At 41.7% G+C, this 17949-nt stretch overlaps 1 protein-coding gene across 2 annotated transcripts in view; it reads right to left on the reverse strand.

The window, feature by feature from the left end:
* The window catches only part of glt1d1 (glycosyltransferase 1 domain containing 1), a 123553-nt gene that overhangs the window by 101156 nt on the left and 4448 nt on the right, over window positions 1–17949 (reverse strand). Inside the window, exons 2-3 of one of the 2 annotated variants that reach the window (XM_072495746.1) lie at window positions 8414–8562; window positions 1641–1746 (exon numbers count right to left, since the gene is read on the reverse strand). In XM_072495746.1, coding sequence (XP_072351847.1) covers window positions 1641–1746; window positions 8414–8562 — 255 coding nt within the window. The remainder of the gene's footprint in view (window positions 1–1640; window positions 1747–8413; window positions 8563–17949) is intronic. The other variant, XM_072495755.1, reaches the window with a different exon arrangement.

Raw genomic sequence — 17949 nt, forward strand, 5'->3', positions numbered from 1 at the left:
TTGAATAAAATATATATTTTTTAAAATAAATAGCTAAAGCCTGAGCACTTAGCCTTACAGTATTCTACTAGTTAAAACCCCAAAATAATCTGATTATTTCTACAGTTTTCTGTCCATTAATCAAACCTAATCCATGCTAATATATTACCTCAATCAGATAAACCTTAACTTTGGGTAATAACTTATTGAATGAGACCTCATTGAATGTCAGATTAATATGGCACAGATGAAGGCCATTCAGCCTAAGCTGATTATCCTAAACTGATAGAATGCTCTCTGAAAATCCAAATACACTACATCCACTGGTTCTCCCTTGTCAATGTTGCTCATTTCAACCTCGAAAAACTCTAGCAAATTTGTCAAACATGATTTCCCTTCCATAAATGCACACTGATTCTGCCTAACCAACTTATAATTCCCTAAATGCTTTAAAAAAAATAATTTTTAATTGGAATTTTGCATTTCAGATCAAAACTTTGCAGAATACAAAAACAACAATGGTAACCACAATGATAACACCAAAACAGGTATCAGATGCTGCCACTGCATCTGCGACAGTAGTCTCAGTGCTATCATTCCCTAACTTATTTACATTAGTGTGTATTATACAGTTTTTTTAAAGTGTTCTTATTGGGACTTCTAACATTCAATAATAAGAATTGTACACAACTTTACATGCGCATTGGGCAGCATGGTGGTGCAGTGGTTAGCATTGCTGCCTCTTGGCACCGAGGTCCCAGGTCCGATGCTGGCTCTGGGTCACTGTCCCTGTGGAGTTTGCACATTCTCCCCGCGTTTGCGTAGGTTTCGCCCCCACAACCCAAAGATGTGCAGGCTAGGAGGATTGGCTACGCTAAATTGCCTCATAATTGGAAAAAATGAATTGGGCAATCTAAATCATTAAAAATAAAACTTTACATGCGTATTTACAGTTATTATCAGAATTCTTTACTTTGTTTACGATTAATTTCATTTTGCTGGACTAAGTGTTCTTTTACCACATCCCGAATAATAGATTCTAGCATTTTCTCAACTACTGATGTCAGGCCAATTTGCTTAATAGGTCCCTATTTTCTCTCTCCTTCCTTTCTTAGGTTACATTCACTATCCACCTTTTTCTAGAATCTAGCAAGCACTACCTCTGAGCTACCTCTTTCAAAACCATAGGATCCAAGCCATCGGATCCAGACTTGTCAAATTTAATTGACATTAATTTCTACACTACTATTTCTTTATTATTATTTCTCAAGTTCCTCATGTTCATTGGAGCCTTGGTATAGCATCATTTCTAGAAAGTTTTTGTGTCTTCCCAAATGCTTGGGTGACTCATTTGCAAATGCAAATTGGAATATAATGAGATATGTTGCTTAGATAGCTAAATGTGCTATTCCTGTCTTGGGAAAGCTTGACATCATAACTAGGAATCTGAAATGGGAAGACTTCCATTCTCTTGCACTACTGTCCTTAAATTTGAGCACAGAAAACTATCTTTATCAGATATATACAAATGAGAAGCATTCAAGATTGCTTTCCCATTTACAAAAACAAATACTGAAACTAGCAGCGGGTTTACAGGTTCATACAATTTACCAATCCCTTCCTTTCACCACAGGGGAAAGAAAATACATGCTTGCTGTTACCTAGATTTCTGCAGGACAGCACCCATAACTTCACGCTTCTTTTCATCCTTGATATCTTCATTGATGTCTGTTCCACCAAATATGACTCCATATGGAACACTACTGCCTAAAAGAATTGGCATTTTTATTTATTTGCAAACTAATTTCCTTGAACTTCCACCTTACTCCTCCACATTGGTAACATACAATAAGTTAAAAAAAAATTTTTTTGTACTTCAGCTGATAAATATTATTTACTTTGACACCATTAGTCAAAGTGAGAGAAATACAAGAGGGGAACGAGGGACTTGAAGGGAAAGGAGGACGGAAGAGGGAGGAAAAAAGGGTGAAGTCGGAAAAATAAAAGGACGGGATCAAGTTGGAGAGGAAAAAGGGAGAAGGCAGGAACAGGAGAAACGGTTTCAGAAAACAACTCCACTCTTAACCCAGAAGGAATAAGGCATATGTCACGAAGTTGGCATATATAAGATCGCAGGAATAGGGAATGATCAAATTGAAGACAGTTTACGTATGTACATGAGAATGAGAGATAAAAAAAGTGGGACATAAAGGAAGAAATGGTGCTCTGTAAAAGTTAGAAAGTCCTATCATCCTGCATTCACAGGCCTTTACATTGGGTATATAGATAAAAAGATCTTTGAAAGATGAGAATACAGGACGCAAAGTATATAAAATGGCAAATGTCATTCTGAGTTTTATTTATCAGACAAAAATAAAATAAGGAACTGACACTGAATTTGTGCAAAACATTGATTTGAACATTGGGCCCAGTTCTGGGTACTCCAAGATAGACACAATCAAAACCATAGAAAGATAAAGCGATGATTTAGCAAAATGATACGAGGAACAAAATTTTCTTGCAATGGCCGAAAATATTGTTTTATTTCCCCACTAGCACACAATGGATATTTTTCTTCTAATCATGGAAGGCAAAGAAAGATTCTAATAAGAAAATAAGCATTAGGAGTAGGCCATTTGGGCCCCTCAAGCTTTCCCTGCCATTTGATAAGTTCATGACTGATCTCACTGTGGTCATTACTTTCTTCGCTATCTCCTTGTCGCCCTTTTCGATCAAGAATCTTTCGATCAAGAATCTATCTAAATTGGCCTTAAAAATGACCCTGCCTCCCTGCTCACTGGGGAAGCGAATCCTATAGAATAACAACCCTTAGAGAAATAAATTCTCCTCACCTCAGTATTAAATGGGGGACCCCTTATTTTTAAGCTACATCCTCTTGTTCTGGACTCCCAAGGCGAACAAGAAGCCCCTCACCAGCAGTTTCCTAACAGCACCAGGTTAAAGTCCAACAGGCTTGTTTGGAATCACTAGCTTTCGGAGCATCGGGTCACCTGATGAAGGAACTGCACTCCGAAAGCTAGTAATTCCAAACAAACCTGTTGGACTTTAACCTGATGTTTTAAGATTTCTTATTGCGCCCACCCCAGTCCAACGCCAGCATTCCACATCACAGCAGTTTCCTGGGTAGAAAAAGAAAGCTTTCAAAAGTGCCTCGGCTAATTGATGGCGACATGATTTCCAGGAGGCAAAAATAGCCATAAGATGTTACTCAACATCCCACCAACAATATCAGTCTCGTCTAGGTACTCGTCCAACTCTCTTTTTACAGTTTGGAGCAAAACTATACCCACTATAAGATCAACAAAAATATGCCAAAAAGCTCAATTAACCATTTGGAAAAGAAAACTCATTCAGCATCTAACCTACTTCTATGCTTAATGTAACTGTACTCATCCTCCTATCATCATTAATTTATTTAAAATTATGACATTTACACAGTCTAGTCCCTTTATCATCTTAAATACCTCATTCACGTCTCCACAAAGTGTATCTTTTTCTAAATTAAAAAGATCCAGCATTCTGAGACTTCACAATAACCAAAGATTTTAAAGCTAGGAATTAAACCTAATGCCTTCCTCGGAGTCTTTTTCAGTGCACGTCTGTCTCAATTTTCATGAAAGGGACAGTAGTAACATGGATCCAAAATTGGCTGAGTAACAGGAAATGGAGAGAAGTGGCTGATGTATGTTTTTCAGGTTTGTAGTGGATTCGCAAGGGACGGTGTTGGGACTCTTGCTCCTCCTGATATATTGGATTGAATATGTTTATCGTCACGTATACCGAGGTACAGTGCAAAGTATTTTTCTGCGTGCGGTTCAAACAGATCATTTAGTACATGAAAAGAAAATACTTAAAAGGGCAACATAAGGTACACAATGTAAATACATAGACATAGGCATCGGGCAAAGCATACAGGAGTCTAGTATTAAACAGATCAGTTCACAGGAGGATTGTTTAGGGGTCTGGGGAAGAAGCTTTCCCACAGTAGTGGGAATTTTGGATAGAGTCAATGGATGGGAAGTGGGTTTGTGTGATGGACTGGGCGGTGTTCATGAGTGTGTGAAGTTTCTTACAGTCTTGGGCCGAGCAGTTGCCATACCACACTGTGATGCAGCCAGATAGGATGCATTCTATGGTGCACCTGTAGAAGTTGGTAAGAGTCAATGTGGACTTGCCGAATTTCCTTATTTTCCTGAGGAAGTATATGTGCTGTTGTGCTTTCTTGGTCGTAGCGTCGAGGTGGGTGGACCAGGACAGATTTTTGGTGATGTGCACACCTAGGAATTTGAAGCTATCAACCATCTCCACCTCGGCCCCATTGATGCAGACAGGGGTGTGCACAATACTTTGCTTCCTGAAGTCAATGACCAGCTCTTTAGCTTTGCTGTCATTGAGTGAGAGATTGTTGTCATTACACCACTCCACTAGGTACTCTATCTCCCTCCAGTATTCTGACTCATCGTTATTCGAGATTCGATTCATTACCATTGTGTCGTCAGCAAACTTGTAGATGGAGTTGGAGCCACATTATGCCATGCAGTCGTGTGTGTATAAGGAGTAGAGTAGGAGGCTAAGTACGCAGCCTTGCGGTGCCCCGGTATTGAGGACTATCGTGGAGGAGGCATTGTTTGTTTATTCTTACTGATTGTGGTGTATGGGTCAGAAAGTCGAAGATCCAGTTGCAGAGTGAGGAGCCAAGTCCTAGGTTTGGGAGTTTTAATATGAGCTTGGCTGGGATTATGGTGTTGAAGGTGGAGCTGTAGTCAATAAATAGGAGTCTGATGTAGGAGTCCTTGTTGTCGAGATGCTCCAGGGATGAATGTAGGGCAAAGGAGATGGCGTCTGCTGTAGACTGGTTGCGGCGGTATGCGAATTGCATATATAAATAAACTTGATGTACAGCGCACAGTTTCAAAATCTGTAGATGATACAGAACTTGGAAGTATTGTGAACAGCCAGAAAGATAGTACATGACTTCAAAATAACAGATAGGTTGGTGGATTGACAAGTGGCTGATGAAATTTTAATGTAGAGAAGCGCGAAAAGGTGTATGATTTATTTTGGTAGAAGAATGAAGAGAGACAATATAAAATAAAGTGTATTACTCTAAGGAGATACAGGAGCAAAGGGCTTTGATGTATATGTCATTGGAGGTGACAGGAAAGGTTGACAGCATGGCTAATAAAGCATCCAGCGCCCTAAGTTTTATAAATAGGGGGATAGAGTACAAAAGCAAGGAAGCTATGTTAAACTTGTATAGAACACTGGTTCAGTCTCAAATGGGAGTACTTCTGGGAACAACACTTGAAGAACGATGTGAAGGCATTAGAGTGTACAGAAAGGATTCAGAAAAATCGCTCCATGGATGAGAACTGTAGATATATTGGAGAGGTTGGGACTGTTTTCATTGGAGAAGAGAAGGTTGAGGGAAGATTTGATAAATTATGAGGAGTCTAAACAGGGAAAACTGGTCCCACTTGGTGGAAGGATCAAAAACAAGACAGCACAGATTTAAGGTAACTGACAAAAGAACCAGAAAAACAAGAGGAATAACATTTCACGCAGCGAGTGGTCGGGATTCAAAAGGTACTGTCTGAGAATGTGGTGGAGGCATGTTCAGTCGAGGCATTTAAGAAGGAATTTGATTATCTGAAAAAGAATAATGTGCAGGGCTAAGAAGAAAAGGCCGGGAGATGGCACTAGATAAATTGCTCCTACGGAGTGCCAGAACAGATATGATAGACCAAATGGCCTTCCATGCTGTAACCATTCTGTGATACTGTCCTTGATCAGACCTAACCAAGATCCTGTGCAAGGGCTCTCCCTCCAGCTCACTTTCCATTGTCTGGTAAGAGCCAATAACATTGAGAAACAGGTGTAAACTTGCATTACACTTTCCCTTGGTTCACTTAATGTGAAAATATGAAAAATTAATAATAATAGCTTGTTGTCATAAGTAGGCTTCAATGAAGTTACTGTGAAAAGCCCCTAGTTGCCAAATTCCGGTGCCTATTCGGGGAAGCTGCTACGGGAATGAACCAGCGCTGCTTGCATTGTTCTGCATTACAAGCCAGCTGTTTAGCCCATTGTGCTAAACCAGCCCCACATTACTGACAGAAAACACCATGTAAATTATAGCTGCTATATTCCTAATCACAGACATATGAAGTCATTCAGCCTTGCAGTGAATTCATAGAGGCTTCACCAATAAAAAAGGTGTATGATTTATTTTGGTGGAAGAATGTAAAATAAACAATATAAAATAAAGTGTATGACTCTAAGGAGGTACAGGAGCAAAGGGGCTTGGGTGTAGATGTTGCACAATTCATTGAAGGTGACAGGAAAGGTTGACAGCACAGCTAATAAAGCATACAGCGCCCTAAGTTTTATTAATAGGGGGATAGAGTACAAAAGCAAGGAAGCTATATTAAACTTGTATAGAACACTGGTTCAGGTTCATGTTCATGCATTAATAACCCATTTTTCAGGGAATAAATGTTCTTTAGCCAAGGTATTTTTCATGTAGAATTTCTTCCTCCAGGCCTAAATTGGAAGCTCTCAAACTTCTAACCATTTTGAAAATGTTTTGCTCTATATATGATTTTAGCACTGTACTTCGAATCAAGTTGCGACCAAAGTCATGATAGTGTGACACAAATCTCATAAGCGATATTGGCAATGCAAACTGCCAATTCATAAATTAAACCCTTGAGGAGTCACTGCTTACATTCAATATATTTTGCAGTTTTCAATACGTATCTGCTCTTATTTTAGGCTGTGTTGACAAGCAGCAATTTCCCACTGATCTAGTTGTTAGGTCAGGCTAATAAGAAGCTGATAACAGTAACCATGATTTGGACAAAATAGGCATCAGGAAAACAAAGGTAGTTTTAAGGGAATCTCATTTTTATTCGTAAATATTAGAAATAAAGTATAGTTTTAAGTGGATATAATATTGTGTTTCTGCGTAAGGAAGGGCAAACCTATAGTTAGATTCATGCTAAACAAAGGTGTTTTAGTTTCAGTTCCAACTGTGCTTCTATTGTGCTTAGAGAGGTTCAGCGTGAAAACTAAACAAGTTTGTAGAAGCATAAAGTTGTTGCTTAGCAACCAGGGCACCTTGCATGTAGGATGGCAATTTGAGTTTATTTTTTAGCTTGATATATTGCAGTTGAAGATAGCAAGCCGGGGAGTGAACATCTCTCAACTCTGCCAGAGAAAAGCTGGACAGGACAAGGGGACTGGAAAAAAGCAGATTTCCCAAAGAACTGAATAAAGTCCAGCTAACCAGGGAATTAGGACAGAAATAATGTCTAATGAAGACTGAAGGAACAGAGACTAAGAAGTTGAACAAGGCAGTGTTCTTTACTGTTCAGGAGAATCCAAGGGAAAAACAGATGAAGTGTTCTGAATTGATGAGACAGCTGCAGTAACGAGATTTAAAGTGGGAAAGCTAGACCTCAGCGGCAAATCAAAAATTTGGTGCCATTTTAATACAGTCTGGGAATCGATAGTCCCTACAAAGCACGTATGTAGATTATGAAGATGCAACAGTCGAGCCAAAGGAATCCTGAAGGGAGAGGTGCAAAACCTGGAAGCGAATCATTGATGGAGGCAGCTGAGGGAAAGCATCGTTTAAAAGAAGATTTGAAAGTGGACTTTTGAATGCAGAATTCGGAATCGCTCATGTGGAAGCTGGAGTTCAGTGAGACAAGGTGTCTCACGGTATAAGAATCACCTCGGGGGATTTTGAGGAGAAATCCACTGAAATTCACTCGGGTTCAGAATGGAGTGTGTCTGACCACAGCCAGTCTGTGTGTTTAAATGGACGGTGTGATACTGAGACCATTATTGTCTAAGATAGACTTTGTTAACCTTAAAATCTGTTTATATTTGTGAAGCTAAGGGGGGGGGGGAAGAGTAAAGGAATATTATCATAATCAAACTTTTAAGATTTAATAAATGTTTTTTCTTGTTGTTAAAACTAATTAGTGGTCCTGTGACTCTGGCCCTCCACATTTTCATTAAAAAATGAAAAGTAACGCTCTTTTGAGCCAGTGTTCCATTCAGGAATCTTCCCACCCTGTATGAACACCAACTGGGGTAGCAACATTAGTTAAATATGCACTATGAAAACAAAGCAAGTCTGAGTTCAAACTTTTCACCTTAATAGAAAGTCAGACGAGGGAGATCAAATATATTTAAGGTAGCACAATTTACTTTTTACTTACTTGTGCAACATCTACTTTTCCATCATAATCAGACTCAGGAAAATTTACTTTCCCACCATTAAATTTAATTGCCGTTTAAACATAATCACTATTTTATCACTTACTGAATATTCTTCAATTCTCTTTTTACCAAATTCCTACACAATCTAGAATCAGCTTTGAGAATACACGAGTTACCTTACCTAATAGCAACCTTCCTCCTTTGTAGAGATGGATAATCAACACTGCTTCAAATTTCTCCTCCGAGATTAAGTCTGAAACTTGGGAGGATGATTTAAAATCAGCAATGTCTCTCAGAGCACATACATGGTCACAACTTTGTATATATTCACTGTAGGATAGAAAGATAAAATTAAAGTAAAACTAAATTCTAGCAAATATTCACAATTGGTTTAACTATTTCTGCATCAACAAAAGATTGTAAAGTGTAAAGTCAATCCAATAATATTAATTCACTGCATGTTTCGTTTTATCGCTTTCTGTTTTTTAGTGAACCATTTCTCATTTCAGACTTGGTATTTTTCCACTTTCAGTTTCCCCACCTATTATGAGTTTTTTGCAGCTTTAGGTTTACTGTTTCCCTGCTTTTTGTTTACCCATTTCCTCTTTCGGAACTATTATCTGAACATTATTCTCAGCTTTTTCGTTAACCATTTCCCTTTCGGACATCCTTCAATGCAATCTTTTGATTTTTTGGTTAACCATATTCCATGTTTTACTGATATTTGTTGAAAATACTTCACAGAAATATTTATCAGCACCATTCAAGAAGTTTAAAATTAAGTTAAAAAAAAAGTTTTAATTATATAATTAATTATGACTCAAAAACTGCTGGCATTGTTACAAAGCGAGTTGAGCCTTGAAAGGATGAGAACTCCCGACCGATCACACTCCTGGATTCCAATTTGTATATGGCTGAAAGATTTGAAGGTTTGGCAGTTAGCAGGTGAGTCACTCTTTGCACAATTCCCAGCCTTTCACCAGCTCTGGTAGCCTTCTTTATCTGAGGAGTTATGCACTACTTCATTATCTGAGGAGTTATGGACTGCTTCATTAACTGAGGAGTTGCAAATGGCCCTGAAAAATGTAGTGATCAGCAAATGTTCTCACTTCTGTCCTATTGATAGAGCGGAGGCCCTTGATAAAGCAGCTGAAGATGGTTGGGCCTAGGATATTACCCTGAGGAACTCCTACAGTAATGTCTCAGAGCTGAGATGAAATGAAAATTGAAAATGAAAATCGCTTATTGTCACAAGTGGGCTTCAAATTAAGTTACTGTGAAATGCCGCTAGTTGCCACATTCCGGCACCTGTTCGGGGAGGCTGGTACGGGAATTGAACCATGCTGCTGGCCTGCCTTGGTCTGCTTTAAAAGCCAGCGACTTAACCCTGCGCTAAACTAGCCCCAGTGATTGGTGTCCAACAACTACAACCATCCTCCTTTGTGACTCCAACAATACGACTCCAACCAGTGGAGAGTTTTCCCCTTGAATATCATTGACTTAAAATTTACTCGGACTCCTTGCTGCCAACTTTGGTCAAGTGCGGCCTTGATGTCACTTTCACTTCACCTCTGGAGTTCAGCTCTTTTATCCATGTTTGGATCGAAGCTATATGAGGTTTGAAGCTGAGTAGTGCTAACGGAATTCAATCTCAGCATCAGTGCACAGGTTATTGGTAAGTGCCACGTGATTGCATTGTTGATGGCATCTCCCATCATTTTGTTCATATTGAGAGTACACTGATGGACAATAATTGACTGGTTTGGATTTGTTCTGCTGTTTGCGGAAAGGACATAACTGGGCAATTTTCCACTTTATTGGATAGATGCCAATGTTGTAGCTGTGCCGGAATAGCTTGGTTATTAAAGCTTCATATTATTGCAAGCTCTTCCCTTTTATTTAAATTTGCTGGCATCACTGCACTCCTGAAATGAACCCTCTATCCCTATATACTAGCACCCCATCTTCAACTTCCGTTTCCTTTCCAAAGTTTTTGAACATGTTATTGCCTCTCTAATCCATGCCCACCTTTCCCACTTCATGCTTTAATCTCTCCAATCAGATTTCTAACCCAGCCACAGTACCGAATGGCTCAAACCAAAGCCATAAATGACACCCGACTACTCCAAGTCCTTCTTGACCCACCTATAACCAAGGGTCAGTACTGAGGGACTGCTCCACTGCTGGAGGGATTGTACTGAGGGAGTGCGCCACTGCTGGAGGGATTGTACTGAGGGACTGCTCCACTGCCGGAGGGAATGTACTGAGGGACTGCTCCACTGCTGGAGGGATTGTACTGAGGGACTGCTCCACTGCCAGAGGGAGTGTACTGAGGGACTGCTCCACTGCTGGAGGGACAGTACTGAGGGAGCACTGCATTACTGGAGGGACATTACTCAGGGAGCGCTGCACTACTGGAGGGGCAATACTGAGGGAGCGCTGAACTACTAGAGGAATAGTACTGAGGGAGCGCTACACTACATGAGGGACAGTATTGAGGGGACAGTACTGAGGGAGTGCTTCACTGCTGGAGGGACAGTACTGAGGAAGCACTGCATTACTGGAGGGACATTACGGAGGGTGTGCCCCACTGCTGGAGGAACAGTACTGAGGGAGCACTGCATTTCTGGAAGGACAATATTGAGTGAGCGCTGCATTACTGGAGGTACAGTACTGAGGGAGCACTTCACTACCAGACTAACAGGACTGAGGGAGCGCTTCACTGTTGGAGGGACAGTTGAGGGAATGCTGCACTACACAGTCAGAGGGCATGACTGCAGGTGTGCTGTACTGTTTGATGGATTGGTTGCTAATTGTGATTCAATGGATCCTGGAGGTTTCATCATGACTTGCCCTCACACTCCAGCCATTAGTCAGCCATCACATCCATCCTGGTGATCCATGCTTTCTAAAAGACACATCGCCCAATTGGATGATGCTTGACTGTCAGCCTTTTCCCCCCTATTTCCTATCTTGCCCTGATTTATCTTGTCAAAGTTGCAATGTTGCCGATTGATTCTCACTGCTCCTAACTTGAACATTTGTCTCCCAAGTCTTGTACAACAGAACAAGGAGAAATTAAAGCAACAAGGGTTTAGGAGTCAAAATGCACTGCCTGATAGGGGCGTGTATACAGATGGAATAGTTCCCTGCAAAAGGGAATCCGATGAATATTTAGAGAAAATATTGGACGGCATGGTGGCACAATGGTTAGCACTGCTACCTCACAGCGCCAGAGACCCGGGTTTGATTCAGGCCTTGGGTGACTATTTGTGTAGAGTTTGCACATTCTTCCCGTATCTGTAATGGTTTCCTCCCAGTCCAAAGATGTTCAGCTTAGGTGGATTGGTTATGCTAAATTGCTCCTAGGTGAGATTACAGGGATTGGGCCGAGGTAGGGTGCTCTTTCAGAGGGTTGGTGCAGACTTCATGGGCCAAATGGCCACCTTCTGCACTGTCAAGATTTTTTTGATTATGTTATGGGGAAGGAACCGTATTTACAAGATTAATCTTGGAGTGAACTGGTGCAGGTTTGTTGGCTGAATAGCCTCCTCTGTCCTATGACACAGTTGACTGCACCATTCACCGCCAGTGTTTCTTTACCATCAAACAACTGGCTGGCATTGTACTTGCCTAGTTTCATTCTTATCTAATCATAGCCACAGAATCATCTACAATGGTTTCTCTTCCTGCTGCAGTTACCTCTGTGGTGTTTCCCCAAGGATATATCATTGGCCCACTCCTGTTTCCTGTCTACATTGCTGCCCTCAGTGTCATCACTTCAAAGCATCGCATTGGTTTCAACATTATGACACACCCAGCTCTATCTCACCTTCACCTCTCAACCCGTCCACTGTCTTTCAACCATCAGACTGCTTGTCTGATATCAGGTAGTGCATGAGCAGAAATATTCTTCAACTAAATACTCGGGAGACCAAGCCTGGTCCTGGTTACAAACTTCTCCCTGCCCACCAATTCTAACCCTCTCCCTAGCAACTGTCTGAGGCTGAACCAGACCGTTCACAGCCTAGGTGTCATATTTGACCCAGAGATGACCACGCTTGCATATCAGTGGCCCATCACCTATTTCTATCTTCATAACGTTGGCTGACTTTGCCCACCTCAGTTCATCCATTGCTGAAACCCTCAACCATGCCTTTATTATATCAATACTTGACTATTTCAGTGCCTTCCTTATGAATCTCTGTCCTCCATAAACTTGAGGTCATCAAAAATTCTGCAGCCCCTAATATTAACTTGTACCGAGTTCAATTTACCTATCACCCTTGTACTCGCTGAGTTGTGTTGGCTGCCAGTTAAGCAAGGCCTCAATTTTAAAACGTTCACCCTTGTTTGTAATCCCTCCATGGCCTGTCCTCCCTTACTCTGTAATCTCCTTCAGCTGGCCAACCCTCAGATATATCTGCAATTCTCTACTTCTGACTACTTAAACATCCCTGATTTTAACCATTACATTTTTAGTGGCTGTAATTTCAGTTGCTAAGCGCTGAAACTCCTTTCCTGAGCCTCCCTTGTCTCTTTTAAGAGGCTCCTTAAAACCTACCTTTTTGACCATTAGCTGGACAGCATAGAGATGAAGCAGTATAATTCTCTAGGGTTAGATCAACGATCTGGCAATACATTTTGACGCTAAGGACAATTGTAATTTCAGGTTTTTGAATGGTTTATGATCAGAATTTTAATTCTCGAGTGTAAGTGTAAAATGCAAGGTTCCCTAAATTCAGGTGTAGAACATTGACACCCTGCTGTGAAGTGACCTGTCCATAGGAATAGGAACATGTTTCTTTCTGTGCGATATTCAACATTCACCCAAGTCAAATCTCTGCTTAACTGTCAGAAGCATTTTTAAAAAAAAAACAGCTAGGAGAAATATACAGGTATACAATCTCAAAACTGGCAACCTCAGGAGCCAGGCCGTGTCAGATTTCAGACCTTGCTGGGTTTCGGGTCAAGTGGTTTGGGGCTAAACCGGGTCAGGTGAGGTCAAGGGTCGCTCGGAGCACAGGAAGAGACTGGCATGCAAGTGGCAAAGGGGATAGCTACTCCGGAGCCCATCATGCCAATGCACCAATGCAGCGCCCAGCTGAATTGTCCAGGTAATTTAAATATTTTGTATTTTACTCAATTAAAATTGGTGCAAGGCAAAATGCTAAAAATGTCCAGTTTTCAGAAAATTCTGTTTTTTAGGACAGCCAGATGTGAAACACTGTACTGCCATTGAAAATCAATCTGCCCTTGGTGTTATCTAGAATGATTAAAACTATAATACCCTGCATTTACAGGATCTCCAGTTGTTTTGGCGGAGCATTATAAACAAAAGTGACAGCAAACCAAAATAGATATTAGGAGGGATAACAAAAAGCTGGATCGGTGCAGCTGGTTTTAAAGGAAGGTCTTGAAGGAGCTGAGTGAGGTGGACAGGAGAAAAGAACAGAATTCCAGAGCTTTGGGCCTGGACGGCTCAATGCATGGCCTTCAATAGTGAAGTAAAGGAGGCCTGGGGAAATCTTAAGAGTTGGAGGAGCAGAGTTCTTGGAGGATAATAGAGCTGGAGGTAGTTACAGATATTGGGAAGGGGGGAGGGGGCATGATGGGATTTGGATGACAATGGTTTTTCTTTTCCCAATGTCTAACTAGAGGCAATTGTGGCCCATCCAGGACCAGGTTTGGATTAGCAAGTTGACAATTGAGAGGCAGCAGAAAGCTCGAGCAGTGATGGCGAGATGGAGCTGGGTGTTGTCAGTGTACATGTGAAACCCGATGCCACAGCTTTGAATTATAAATAGCAGTGTATAGGTAAAGGATAGGAGATGATTAAGGATAGATTGTTGGGCAATTCCAGAGATAATGGTGCAGAGGTGGAATGAGATCCCATTTCTCAAGATGCTCTGGCCACAATTGTATAGGTAAGAGTGGAATGAAGTAAAGACAGTTCCTGTTCAGCTAGAAAATAGAGGCACCATGGTGGAGAATAACATGTTTGACCACGTCAAAGGCTGAAGAGTGGCCAAGAAGGCCAAGGAAGGTTAGCACACCACAGTGACAGACCAGGAAGATGTCAATGATTCGGGCCGTTTCAGTGCAGGCACAAAACTAAGTGAGGCCATTGAAACATGAAGTTGCAGGAAAGTTGAGCACAAAGTTGGGAGGTGACCGCACATTCAGGAAATCTAGGAGAAAATGGAGGTTGGAAATGGGGCAGTAATTACAAAGATAGTCAAGATAGGGACCATACCAAGGGAAATAACCAGGGTAGGAAAGAGAAAGAGTGGCTACTGGGGGCAAAGACAAAGATGAAAGGTGACTGAAATGATTGAGACATGGCGGCTTTACGGTGAATAAAGGGTTGAAAAGGTATCATGGGCCATCAGCAGCAGAACTGTAAAACAATACAATTTGTGACATATCTCTCAATCTATATTACCACCAAGCCAAAGAATCAAGCCTCGCTCAATGAGCAGTGGACAAGAGCATGCCAGAAGCAGCACCATGCATAACCAAAAATGAAGTGCCAAGCTGGTGAAGCTACAACACAGGACTAGATGTGTGTTGAACAGTGGACTCGCGAAGTCATCACACAACCAAAGCATCAGATCAAAGTTCTGTAGTCCTGCCACAAAACCTTGCATATGTTGACAGTAAAAGGACAAGAGGTGAAACATGAACATCACATCCAGAATGATGGCAGAGCTCAACAAGAGAGTGCAAAAGACAAAGATAAATTTTCAACCATCTTTGGCTGGAAACGCAGACTGGCTGATCCATTTCTGCCTCCCACTGAGGTCTCCAACATTACAGATGCCAGTCTATAGCTAATTCAATACACGCCAAGTGATATTAGAAAAAGCTGAGCATGCTGGACACAGCAAAGTCTCTGGGGACCAGACAGCATCCCGGCTGTAATAAAGATTTGCATTACAGAACGAGATGTTCCTTGAGCCAACCTGTTCCAGTACAGCTACAACACTAGCATCTATCTAACAAAGTGGCACATCGCTTAGGTATGCCCTATTCACAAAAAGGCAGGATTGGATATATCATGCCACTTATTGCCCCATCGTCCTCCTCTCAAAGTGATGGACGAGGTTATCAGTAGTGCTATTAAGAGCCCTTATTCATCAAATAACCAACTTGTCGATGCATAATTTGGGTTCTGCCAGGCTCAGCTGGCTCGAGACCTTTTTATTGCCTTGGTCCAAACTAGGGCAGAAGAGCTGAACTCAAGAGGTAAGGTGAGAGTGACTGTCCTTCATATTATGGCAACATTTAAACGAGTGTGGCATCAAGAAAGTCTTGTGAAACTGAAATCAACTGTAATGAGGGGGAAAATATTCCACTGGCTGAAATTATATGGAAGGTAGTTGGCGGTTACTGAAGGCCAATCATCTCAACACAAGGACATCACTTCAGGAGTTCCTCAGGCCAGTGTCATAGCACAACCATCTTCAGCCACTTCATCAATGATCTTCCCTCCATCACAAGATCAGAAGTGGTATGTTCGTTGATGATTAGTGTTCAGTTCCATTCGCAACTCCTCTGATAATGAAGTCATCTGTGCCTGCATGTAGCAAGTTCAGATCAGCGGCAAATAAGGCAAGCCACACAAATTCTCTCTCAAACAAAAAACCTAATCATGACATTCAACTGCATTATCTTTGTCAATTCCTCCATCATCAACGTCCTGGGCATTATCATTGACCAGCCGTTTAACTGGACCAGCTATATAATTAACATAGCTACAAGGGTAGGTCAGAAACTAGATATTTTCAGCAAGTGATTCACCTACTGATTCCTCAAAGCCTTTCAATTATCGACAAGCTAAAAGTCAGAGGTATGATTAAATACTTTCCATTTGCCAGGATGAGTATAGTTCCAACAATACTCAAGAAGCTCAACATCATCCAGAGCAAAGCAATCTGCTTTAACATAATCCCTACACCAGTGGTGCACCATGGCTGCAGTGTGCATCCTTTATGAGGCACAGCATCACCTCACCAAAACTTCTTCAACAACATCTTCCAAACTCATGACCTGTACCATCTAGAAGGGAAAAGGTAGCACGTGCTGGTTAAAAGATATATTTATTCGCTCACAGGATTTGTGCGTTGCTAGCATTTATTGCCCATCCCCAGTTGCAGCATGGCATCAGGGCAGCATGGTCGCACAGTGGGTAGCACTATTGCTTCACAGCTCCAGGGTCCCCGGTTCAATTCCCAGCTTGGATCACTGTCTGTGTGGAGACTGCACATTCTCCCAGTGTCTGCGTGGATTTCCTCCGGATGCTCCGGTTTCCTCCCACAAGTCCCGAAAGACTTGCTGTTAGGTAATTTGGACTTCTGAATTCTCCCTCTGTGCACCCGAACAGGCGCCGGATTGTCGCGGATAGGGGTTTTTCACAGTAACTTTATTGCAGTGTTAATATAAGCCTACTTGTGACAATAAAGATGATTATTATTATTGCCCTCAAGAAGGGGATGGTGTGTTGCCTTCTTGAAACACTGCAGTCCACGTGGTGTTGGTTCATCCATAGCATGGGTCTTCCAGGATTTTGATTCAACAATAATGAAGAAACGACAATATAATTCCAACTTAGGATGGTGTGTGGCTCAGAGGGGAACTTGCAGGTGGTGATATTCCCATACATATGTAGCACTTGTCCCTCTAGGTACTGGGATTGCAGGTTTGGAAGGTGCAGCCTGGAACACTATCACCTCCAAGTTCCCCTCCAGTTCGGACACCATCCAGACTTGGAAATATAATGTTACTGCTGTTTTGTCACTGGGTAAAAATCCTCATACGCTCTATATAACAGCACTGTGAGAGTCACCACAAGCATCTCATGAGTAACGGGGACAGGCGCTAAATTTACCAGTGACCCACCCCACATCCCATGAATGAATTTAAACAAATGCACGCACAGTTGCAAGTTTTGAAATGCATTCGGAAAGTTAGGGAAGTTCTTCCTCAGGTAGATACAGAATGAAGTTAAGTTGGTAGTGTGATCCAAATGGTGAGATGCAAGGAAGTCATCTTGTCTGTGATCACGATGATGGGGTAGAAGGGTCTTGGGTGATGACAAGGCAATGAATATACCATTCCTTTCATAATAGGTGTGAATATTAGAAATATAATATATTCACCTCAGCCTGAAGGAAGTCCCGTGATTAAATTCCCACTTTTACTTAACATATTCATTTACAGAGGTGAAGACATTAGAGACAGCAGCCAAATTGGAAGAGAAGGCAAGACAAGTTAAAATAGAGAGAAGTTGAACATGTGGCTACAGGGATGGTGCAGGAGGGAGGGTTTCAGATTTCTGGATAATTGGGGCTCATTCTGGGGTCGGTGGTACCTCTACAAACGGGATGGTCTACACCTGGACCAGAGGGGTACCAATATCCTGCGGGGGAAATTTGCTAATGCTCTTCGGGAGGGTTTAAACTAGTTCAGCAGGGGCTTGGGAACCTGAATTGTAGCTCCAGTATACAGGAGGTTGAGAGTAGTGAGGTCATGAGTAAGGTTTCAAAGTTGCAGGAGAGTACCGGCAGGCAGGAAGGTGGTTTAAAGTGTGTCTTCTTCAATGCCAGGAGCATCCGGAATAAGGTGGGTGAACTTGCGGCATGGGTTGGTACCTGGGACTTCGATGTTGTGGCCATTTCGGAGACATGGATAGAGCAGGGACAGGGATGGTTGTTG

The sequence above is a fragment of the Scyliorhinus torazame genome, chromosome 1 (assembly GCF_047496885.1).
Source record: "Scyliorhinus torazame isolate Kashiwa2021f chromosome 1, sScyTor2.1, whole genome shotgun sequence".
In the NCBI taxonomy this organism is placed as follows: Eukaryota; Metazoa; Chordata; class Chondrichthyes; order Carcharhiniformes; family Scyliorhinidae; genus Scyliorhinus; species Scyliorhinus torazame.